Source organism: Acyrthosiphon pisum, chromosome A1, assembly GCF_005508785.2.
Source record: "Acyrthosiphon pisum isolate AL4f chromosome A1, pea_aphid_22Mar2018_4r6ur, whole genome shotgun sequence".
NCBI lineage: Eukaryota > Metazoa > Arthropoda > Insecta > Hemiptera > Aphididae > Acyrthosiphon > Acyrthosiphon pisum.
The window spans coordinates 93,480,824-93,492,792 of record NC_042494.1 but is presented as its reverse complement, the minus strand read 5'-3'; the positions used below and the strand labels follow the sequence as shown (position 1 = coordinate 93,492,792).

Below are 11,969 nucleotides of genomic sequence, written 5' to 3'. Positions count from 1 at the left end.
AATTTTTTCTCTTGGTATTTTACTTACCTTTTTTATCACATTATAAGTTGTACAATTCTTATGGCTTATATTATTAATGGCAAAGAAACCAAAAAATAAATTATTTTAAATTATTTTTAACCATACCTTTGGTCTACACTCTAAATATGTCATAGACAGTCCTAAATCTGTTAAAATAGGAAGAATAATGTTAGTATAGTATAGTACTCACTCAAAACTATTAGGCACCCAACCATAGTGAAATACCTAAAATAATTCGGGACCCAACTAGTGTGGTACCTTAAATAATCCCGGACCAACCAAGTATAGGTAGCAATTTTTAATTTGGGACCAAACTCGGATACAGCCTATATATAGGTACGAGACTGTTCGATAAATCGGTTAACAAAATTATCGGTTGGGCTAGCTTTGAAATAATATGCATTATGCATAATAATATATCATATCTTCCGCGGTTATCTGACCGTCTCTCCATAGCGACGTTAATATAATATGTTTACCGGTGTTCGAGATAAGGCTCGTCGTAAGTAGCACGTGTACAAACGCCACACGTGCTTGCTCTCGCCGCTATTATAATTGGTTTTGAGACCTCAGGTCTCGAATTGTCGCTTGAAATCCACCCACAGTTTCCCGGTTTCGAGTTATCGTCACAGCAGTCGGGACGTTATTATTTTAGTTGTCTTTTCTACCACCAACGCCGATTTTCAGAAGCAAAAAGTATTTCTCTATCGTCGAATACCACCATATAGTATAAGTGCTCTGCAGTTATAAACATGGAGAGATATATTTCTGCGACGGCATTCTTTAACGCGCGTAAAAAGCATAACTTTGTTTGTATATTTTTTCATGCTACGATTTCATTGCGAAAGAATGTTACAGTAGGTACAACCTCTGAGGAATTAATTAAAACGACCTGTAACAAAAAAAAGACTTACTTTTATAAAAAATTACTTCCTTTAACTTTAACATTTTAATTTTTACAAACAACGCATTGGAACCCCTGCAAGGGTCAGTGGCAAAACCAGTGGGAATGGGTATAATCCTGTCCCCATGTCCCCCGCTTGGACCATATTTAATAATTTGTTTATTATATTTATTTAATCTATAATGAAATATTATATAGGTGAAATATTAACTATGATAACGATTGTGTAATAGTTTCGTATAAAGATAACAAATATTATATAACTCAACTATATTATGATGAGTGATGACTGTACTGACAAGAATTAGAATTATGTGCAATTTGAATTTGAAAGTGCGTTCGCGAACAGAGGAAAATGTATTATTATAATATGTGCACACGAAGGCTAACTCACTCAGCCTGAGACAATAGACGACAGGCAAACAACCCTCTTGTTGTCGCGTGTATATAGTCAAAGGATTTAAATTTTAAACACTGTTGTCTGTTCGCTAGTTCGGTTTCCACGCGACTGGATCGTAAACATTAGGAGGTACCTACTATTAAATTGTTTAAATATAACTAATGAATGAATTATTTGTTTTCTGAATGTTTAAAATATCAATGATAAATATATCTTTTGAAAAGAAAAATAGCAATTAAAATCGGCTGACGACCCTGGCTCTGCACTTGAATTATATAATTTAATCACTATATAATTATTGCGTGTTATGTATTATATACCTATTCACCCCGATGTCATAATTTTTTTATCCACATTCTGTTTTCTGTTTTTGCGGGATTCCGCGTAGAATACACGATAATATATCGAAAAGTTCAATACGCATCTCGTCGGTTTTTAAGTTTTAACGTATAGATATACCAAGAGGCGTCATATATCTATATACTTGAGAATTCCTCGCTCTTAGGTATTTATTGAGAGGCGTGGAAATGTATGACCTTTGCAGAAAAGATTATGTATAGACCTATTGCAATATGTACAAAATCATCATATTTAAAAACGATAAATCGCATTATTAAAATAATACTTACTACAATTAGTTGATGAACTACAATTAAAATTATATTTGTACCAGATTGAACCTGGTACAAAAAGTCTTTATTTTTTATAACATATTTAGATTACTCATTATTTTAGTATCATAATATCATAGTAGATCTTTAGGATTGCTCAAAAACTGTGATGGCCAAATTGAAAAAGTAACAATAGTAAATTAATTACGAATTACAATATTTAAAGACCTCTTTACTAATAAAAAAGTCCAGCGGGGAGGGTTCTGGGTTAGGTTAGGTTCGACACCGTTATGGTAAACAGCCATTTACAAATTAGAGAGATAGGTAGATATCCGAACCCCTATCGATCAATCAAACCGTATGCCGCTGACGGAAATCGTTCTCGATTATAATAAAATATATTCTTCTAATTATATTCGAAAGGTGGCCATCGCCGCGCTCGTTTACAGCGTCTACGTCATCTTTGTTATCACCTTAGAAGACTTAGATTATATTATCATAACACGATCGTCGTGTACACCTAAACCGTCCTTAACTTTATTCAATAAAATACAAGCCATTACAGGCGATACGAGTGTAGGTACCATACACGATTTCTACTTAATATATTATTATAATGTACATTTGTATCAAAAATTAAGTATTCCTATCGAACTTTCGAAATTTCAAAAATTGCAAATTCATTTCGACGGACCAACAGTCCCCCTCGTAGAGGCCCTGAATCCTGATCGCAAATATTATGTACCTACCGTTTGTATTGACAATTAAAATCCACCCGTGTAGCTGTCTTCATCGCCATTATATTATGTACAGCTTAACGGGCCAATAGGTCCAACTCTGGCATCACAAAATTTTTCCATTTTTCTTTAATATACACCATGTCTAAATGAGCTCCATCTTGAAGTATTTTTAGAACCTTCACGACAGAATCCCTCCATCTTGTTCTAGGTCTGCCTAGAGGTCTTTTACCTCTCGTTTCTATACCTCTTAGGTAACTATTTATGTACCTACATATTTGTGTAATTCGCACAACGACGGTGTTTTAAGTATTTGTTATTATAGTGTACATTAGTCTTAAATAATAACATTTTGTGGCCATCGCCACGCGCGTTTACCGCATTTAAGCATCACCTTATAGATTTAATTATCTTAACGTCGGCCTAAGTCGCAAAGGGCGTAACTCCATATTTTTGGATTTCGGGATTATCGATGATTGAAATTAAGAAAAAAAGACCGCATCGTATGATAAATTCGTTACTGAAATTGTATCATTTTATCATCCATGGAATTGATGGTTAGAAATTATCGTATCTCCGATATAATTATTTTAATAATTGTAATAGCATTGTAATAAATTATGGAGATACGACCTTTGCGAATTATAGAATTAATCTGACGAAATGTTTGAAACGTTTTTTTCCTCTACTGAAAAATTTGTAATTTTGGACATACGCTCTTAACGACTCGGGCCGACGATAATACGATCGTCGCGTATGCGTCTGAACCACCTTAACTTTATAAGTTATTAATCGTTAATCATTTCTCGATTCCGTCGTGTCAGACGTCCAAGAGCCGTACGCCGTAGCGGTGCTCATGCAAAACGACCTAGTGCTGATCGACCTGCTCAGCTCAGGATATCCGTGTTTCGAGAACCCACACCCGATGGACATTCACGAGTCACCCGTGTCGTGCGTCCATTACATCGCTGACTGCCCATCAGACTTGATACCGGCATTCTATTCGGTCGGTTCGAGATCCGCATCGAAGAGGACAGGCTACAGCGAGAACAAGTGGCCCATCGCCGGCGGTGAGTGGAGCCCGACGTCCTGCAGCTACAACGAGATCATTCTCACCGGGTGAGTAATGCAGGAATAAGAATGTATTATTATATATCACATATAGCTAACCCCCCCCCCCCCTTTACATCAAATTTTGGGCCCATGTACTAAAATATGTTTTTGCGAGCCCTATAAAAAACTTCCAATAAAATACAACCTATTACAGGCGATACGAGTGTCCCGCACACGATTTCTATGCACAATATATTGTAATATACATTTATATGGTTAAATATTATTTAATATAAAATAAGTATTCGTATCCAAATATCAAAATGTCGACAATTACGATTTAATTTCAACGTACTCCTGTTCTCCGAGTCCAACAACCCACCTCCCCTCCCCCCACTTTGAGGGCCATCCTCACCTATAATAGTATAGGTACCTACCGTTTGTATTACCGATTAAAATCCACCCCAGTAACTATACCACTACACATTTGTGTAATTCGCAAGCCGACGCTTTTCTAAGTTTGTTATAGACAGTGTGTGTACCATTAGTCTTTAATAATACAATTTTGTACCTTTGTGTACGTATTAAATGTATATAGCGACCGTACTCAAATAACGTTCAACGACAAAAAAAAAAAATTAATTAATTTAATCGATTTTATATAAGTACATAAAAAAAACGATAGAACAAAGTCTAACCTATTGTTATATCTTTTTAAACTCTAAAGAAATTAAAAAAGCTCCGAGAAACCGTTCGTATTTTAAAGGGGCTGAATAAAAAAGAAAAAACCGAGAGAGCCAATATCATAGCAATTGACGTTATCATAAAGGACGTACATAATATGCTATACTAACCATTGTTTCTACGTTGTTTTTTCACATTATGTCTTGTTATTGTGCCGAAGTATACTTTAAAATAACTTAAATATTAATTATTATCGATGTATGTAGATTTGACATTGACCCACCGATATTACTATAGGTTATACCTAGGTATATTTTTATAATACACAATTTTAAATAATCGATAGAGTCGCAATAACTTGAAAGTCTGAAAGGTACGCGATTTAACATTATAAATTATTATATATCCCCTCGAAATGATCATAATACATTAATTATTTATTTATTAAACACAACGTTTATTTATCTATCGGTATTACAAAGCAATAAATATATATGGTGACCCTTGATATCTCGATTTTTTTCCATCGCAAATAAAAACGGTCAAATAATCCGATTTATATATATATTATACGTGGTTATTTCCACTGCAGTTGTGATTATTTTAGAGCTATCGAATAACAAAATGAGCTTATCCGATTACCCAAAACTTAAAGAATATCTAATAAAAAGGTTTGTTCAACGTCGCGAAATAAAAATGTTGTTGTAAGTGGACCGTATTTAATGAAAAGAGCAGAATTCACGAAATTTTAAATTACTTTGTAGAACTTCATAATAATAATAATAATAATAATATCGTGTTTAGAAAAGTTTGTGCAGAAAGTTCAACAGTTCGTGACGGTATTCGTGAGAGGAATAGATTGACAAATTAAAATACATTTTAAATTATTATTCTGCCGAGTGCTGATGAATGGGCATGAAACGGGACTTTTTTTTCAACAGCTTTCAGACCGTTTGCTTATTGAATTCGAAGGCAATTCTAATTAATAAACGTCTGACTTATATTTTAACCGAAATAACTTTATGCGCGTCGCTTTCACGTGTACCTAAATAGGCACGAAATATATCGTCTCGACTGGGATGAATATATTATAATCTTAGTGTATCGATCGTCGTGCACGTTATTATTGTGTTTAGCGTACATATACCTATAGCGTACTGCGGCTAATATATTTCTACTTTTTGCAACCTTTACAGGCACACGGACGGCAGCGTACGGTTTTGGGACGCGAGTGCCGGCAGTCTGCAAGTGCTGTACAAACTGAAAACCGCCAAGGTGTTCGAAAAGGCCAGGTCAAAATCGCCGGAAGGCGGTGACGAAGATCAATTTTCCGTGCAAATGTTGTCGTTCTGTCCGGAGAGCAGGAAATTAGCCGTTGCCGGCATCTCGTCGTACGTCGTGCTATTCAAATTCCGAAAACTCGAGTCCACGTTCGAAACCACGGTAATATATTATAACGTCGTCGTCATCGTTGTGTATATTATAATAACGCATAGACATCCTATACAATTATAGTGGAATATATAATATACAAGATGTAACTGTGTAAGAGAAAGACCTGACGGAAAAAATAAGATGCTACTTAAACGTATGACAACAATTGTTAAAATTCAGCAAATTCTCAACAAAAAAAATTTTGAAAAAAGTTATTAAGTTCCAAACTCATTTAATCAAAAAAATTAAGCTACTTGATTTAGATAATATATGTTTTTACTATCAAAATCAGATTCACAAATTGGCTATTTTGAGTATATCCAAAAAAAATGTAGGTAATCAAATTTTAATTTTTTTATTTTCAGTGTTAAAAATAAAAATAATTGTTGGTATAATATATGCGTAGCGCAAGTGACTATAAATTATATATAAAAAAAAAATTTAAATATTGATTAGAACAAATTTTATTCTAAAAGACAGTTCTATCTGTTACACCCTATATACCTACCAAGATAGGTATACCACAAGTATACACACAGCTATTGTATTTTATTGTATACCTAAGGTATTCCACTCTATATTATATTATACGACGCACGGTACAGTGGAAATCCGGCTTCATATTATACATATACGTTATACCTTTACCTCTATATGTGCCTATTATTACATACCCGTGGTATACGTGGTACGTGAGGTATAATATTGTTGTACAGGTACAGAAAACGTTTTTTTTTTTAAATATTACGAATCGTGAATTTATAGCGACCGCTCTTATGTGCAGTACGCCCGTACAAAGGTATTAAGTCTTTTTTAATCATGTATATATATATACACACTACATCTTAATGTATAAGCCATAAATACTGCACGACATTGCGGATCAACAGCTAAACACGCTAAACATGGACTGCGTATATAGTCTCGAGTGTACATTATATATTATATTTGCTTGAAGGATATATGTATACAATGTATGCAGAGCTAATAGGGTAGAGGATATATACTATATGCAAATAAGGAAAGACCTGAACCGAATATTTGTATAAAGCTATATATCAGATTTAAGTGCAATAACTCCGTTGTGTAGTGCATTGTTTATATACGCGTTGTTATGTGTGTGGTAGAGATATCGTTTAGTATATAATAACCTCAAAAAGCGTCAAGAATAATGATTTATATATAAGCATCTATGCATTACTAAAACATATTTTGTTCTTTCACTCTTAAAATATAGTTCAAATTGATCCTTTTCGTGCGCGCGGTTGACCATTTTAAGTGATTCTCGTGTGTGCGCATAATATTATATAATCATTATTAGGTACAACCGTATTTGTACCTACATTCCAAAATTTCTTGGTAAACATTCTTGATTAAAATACCATTTAGTGATCTTAATAGTAGAAATTACCCGCTTATGAAACAACGAAAAAACTTACTGTAATTTATCAATTTCGTCAAAAGACTATTTTTTTATGCTAGTTAAGATTTTAGAAACTATTTAACCGTACAGACATGAAAACTGAAAAGTAACCAGTCGAGTAAAATATATTGTAGACGCTACTCATCTTTTATTTAAATGTTATTTAATAATTATACAGCATCAGGTAATTTTAATTTTAATTAAAATTAAACGTTAACAATAGGATGATACCTTTACATAATTTAATGGCATAGGTACTATATTTATTTTGGAACAGGGTAAACAATTACTGCATATGCATTTTGTATCAGTAAACTTTAATTTAAATAAATTATATATTATACTTTATTAATGAAAAAAAATACTTGCATTGTTTCAATAATAAGAGTAATATTTTTATCTTTTTTTTAATATACATAAAATAATACATTAAAATACACCATAGTTGGAATACCTATACCTAAAGTAATTTTAAAACAAAATTAATTTCTCGGCAATACTATTGATTTTCAACTACGCTGTGCGTTTAAATTAAAGTTGTAAAATAATTAAAGACTAAAAAATAAATTTTAGAATAGAAATGTAAATAAAAAAAATTATCAACAGCAAGTTTTTTTCAAAGTTTCAAATTATGACATTCAATTATTTTATAATTTATATTCCTACATTATGGGTCTTACTAGCGCGTTTGGCTTAATTTATTACATTATTATAAGAAATCAATTTATTTAATATAACTAAATGTTATTTTTTTTTTAACTGTCAATACTCTCTTATTGTTTTATCTTTAAACATCGTTTAACATTGTTAGGTAATCATATTTTTGTAATAATAATGAAAAACTTTTAAAGTAAGTGCCCTACCGTGCTTTTAATATTCTATAAATTATTTTATTGAACACCTGACGTGTTGTTAATTAACATTTATTATGATATAATTAATCAAAAATGTTCACACTATATATTTACTTAACTTTATTTATATAATCAATAGAGTTTAGTTATTATACAGAAAGTAGTAAGAACGTAAATGACCGCTAGCCAAAAAATATTTATAAGAATTTATTTTTCCAAAGAAATAATAATATAATAGACACTATAGTTTCTATTGCATAACAAAACAGTCCTTGTACAAATAAATTATTACATAATAATCATCTTCCTTTCTACAAATTGTTGTATAATGACAATATTCAATTCAATAACTAATTAAAATATATATTTTCTCACAGAAATGCTTTTATCAAATGTAACGTATATAATAACGATATAATTCAATATAAGCACATTGTATACACACGACTTTATGAAATATAAACGTGGTTTATTAGCACCTATTGTTCTAACATTGTCTTGCCATTCGAGTTGATTTGAAACGTTACTAATGCAATCGGCAGCAACTTACAAAATCGTATATGTAATACTATTATATAGTGGGTATATGGGTATAAGTAAAATTTTAATATCATTATTCGCTTATGGATTTCAATTCTTAACCGTTATAATAATATATACAATACGTTATATATACCGAATTGACTTTATTTTCATGTCGATTTTTTCTTACAGAATTTAGAGGAAAAAAATATTACCAAGAACCGTGAAAATAACGTCGAATATTGTTCGTTTTTAATAAATTCAATTCGATTTTAACGTACGCAATTTTATCTCAGACCCGCGGGACTCACGGGAGATAAATAAAATATTAATATAGCCCAAACAAACGTTGACTTTTTCCCCTCGACTATTATAATAATACGTGTAGGTAATAAATAATAACGTACGACCCGCACACACAGTTCGTCGGTCGACTATACATATATTTAGCACGCCGATTTCATCAATTGGATTGTATTGTATTGATCTCTGTAATATCATAGTCCGCGATCTGAATAATAATCACAATAATATGTAAAACCGTGACATTTCCGCACGTAAACAGCTGAACATGAACCATAATTAGAGCCTGTATTTGCAGGAGGGATGCCCTATAAAAAAAAAAACAAACACATAATCGTCGAACGATAAATGTGCATTTGTAACCAAATTATCTCGAAATTATAACAAATAACTATAATATATTATTATGTACAGGGCGTTGGTACAATACGTGTGTGGTTTAAAAGTTGACGGACAGGCGGCAGTGAGGAGATCGTTTAGAGTATACAATGTCGACACTATACAAGGAATACTTATAATTCATAAACTACTCGCCCTAAATTCGATTTTTATGAATAAAAATACTCAAAAAAATATTCTGCTTTGGAATACGGAATTAAAACTCGATGTTATCATTCAAAAAGTAAAAAACTTAAAAAAGTTAAGGATAAAAAATATTTAAAAATATAATTTTTTTAACAACTTGAAGCTATGTAAAAAAATATTTTCAAAAACATTAATACTTTTTGAAATTATGAGTGTTTCATGATAAAATAATCATTCTGTATATATTCTGTCTTGTCGCAGAACTCGCTGCAGATTGATTGTGTCCGAATAGAATGAAAAAAATATATAGTGCGATTACGTGATGTAATAAAACAAAAATATTAATTTTAATATTTATAACTAGATCACGTTTCAATTTTATTTTTATATTTTTTAATCACCCGAGAAATGAAAAAAATAAAAAATAAAATGTTTAAAAACAAAAATCAATAACTCCAAAAAGGCCGCATAAAAACCCCCGGCATTAGTGTATCATCGTGTGTGCTCGAAACACGTCGCTAGTCTGTTCCATTAAAACATAAAATATATATGCAAATCCGGACTCCGATGATGATAATTTTATGTATTAAGCGAGCTACGCGATACACCGACATTAACCGTCATGATTTTGTGTCGTGCATAACAAATTACTGCAAAATTCGCGTTCATAATCCGTCTGCAGATTTAATATTTCAGACGGAAAATAGAATTATTGTAGAATCCCCCCAAAAACGACGCGTTTCGTGCGACATCCGGTGGACGTGATTTTTTTGGCGTGTAATGTGCGAGTGTGTAACGAGCACAGCGACGTCCGATGGACGCCTTTGGGGGCTCGACCAGTTTCAAATTTCAAATTTTTTTAAATCGTAACGCGTATCTAGCTCCAAACATATTGTCACGATTATTATATTATCAGAATATATATACCCGTCGGACACAGGCCCTCTCTCCGGGCCCCACGCCCCCACCACAGTTGGACAGGCCCACTTTTATAGATACAATAATATAAGCCTATAGTTGATGAGCAAAAAAAAAGTGTCATTTATATTAATTTATACAATAGATCATTGTAATTTTTACTACCTACCTATATTAGCTGACGCCAAATCAATGTACCTACCAAACTTTAAACGAATTAATAATAAAAATTTAGTTTTCAAAGCTGAAATTTATAAAAAAAAAAAGTAAAAGATTCGGTCCCAAGAAAAAGTCTTAAGTATACTTTCTATAGAAAAATAAATTGCTGACCAACTAAAATATAATGATATTATTGACACATTTTCCTATTTAAAAAGTAGGAAGGTTATTAATCATGATACATTTTATATTGTTTTCCTATATTTATCGAATTATTTTAAATTATAATATATTTGTGTATATTTATTATATATTAATTTTAAGTTTATGACGTGCTGTGTTATTTATACTTATTCGCATTGTTGTCAGTCTTGTAACTTGTTGTCGTTTTAAGTCTATTTGCCCCTAAAGATATATCTATATATAAACGATATTGAAATTTCGGTCCTGCAATTTTACTCTGCCCCGAGCCTCGCAAATCATCAGAACAACTCCCCAGACAAGACGATTGTATTATTATAGACCTTTTCGTCGTCCTTCGATGACGTCACAGTTAGAAAGTCACGTTATAATGTCGACTTCGTGGTTGTGTTTTGCAGACGCTCGAGATACCGATATACTCGGAGAGCCTGGACGAGGCGGCCGAAAGCTCACCGGAAGAAGCGCCGTCGAAACCGGCGGGCGCGTCCGAAGAAAGCACTGCGCTGGTCAAGGTCCGGACAGGGCCCCAGAAGAAACCGCCCGGCTTCCAGGCCTGTCTGGCGTGCGTGACGCCCTCCAACAACGGCGAACCACCCGGTCAGATCACCGCACTCACGATTAATTCATCGTACGGACTGTGAGTATATAACATATAATATACTATACCCTGCAGGTACTAGGTAACGTGTGTAGACTGTAGAATTATAATTATTATCGATTTTACCGTCGGGATTTATATTTACACCCCCTCCCCCGCACCCCAACAATTAGATCCAAGTGCTATCTATGTTGTGATTGACCTATACCTTGGCCTTGTTTCGGCCTGTGGTTCAACTATAGATCAATTATTCATATTTTTCCACATTTTTAATACAACTACACCGTGGAAGGATTTTTTTTACATTGTTGGTTTCAAAAAAAATGGATGATCAATTTTTTTATGAAACGAGTTGTGGTCATTTTTTAGATACGCTTAGAGTTAAAAAAAATTTGATGTAAATGTCCACAAACACATTTCTAGCCTAAAAGGAATTATCTTTTTCGACCGAAAAGGGTGACGCCCCGTTAACCAGTGGTGCACACTACGGGGAAAATAATGTGATCGGGTCGTCCGGCTGACACCTCTTAAAATGATCGGAGGTTGGGCGTTTTGACATCTAGGTCAAATAATATTATATTTTGTAATGACCGTCATGTAATTATAAATCTGCTTTATATGT

General features: G+C 32.8%; 1 protein-coding gene across 4 annotated transcripts in view; it reads left to right on the top strand.

Annotated features, from left to right (window-relative positions):
* The window catches only part of LOC100159393 (syntaxin-binding protein 5), a 149,488-nt gene that overhangs the window by 98,297 nt on the left and 39,222 nt on the right, over positions 1 to 11,969 (top strand). For all 4 annotated transcript variants that reach the window (XM_001952635.5, XM_008184503.3, XM_008184502.3 and 1 more), the window contains exons 9-11: positions 3,498 to 3,792; positions 5,607 to 5,853; positions 11,148 to 11,386. In XM_001952635.5, coding sequence (XP_001952670.2) covers positions 3,498 to 3,792; positions 5,607 to 5,853; positions 11,148 to 11,386 — 781 coding nt within the window. The remainder of the gene's footprint in view (positions 1 to 3,497; positions 3,793 to 5,606; positions 5,854 to 11,147; positions 11,387 to 11,969) is intronic.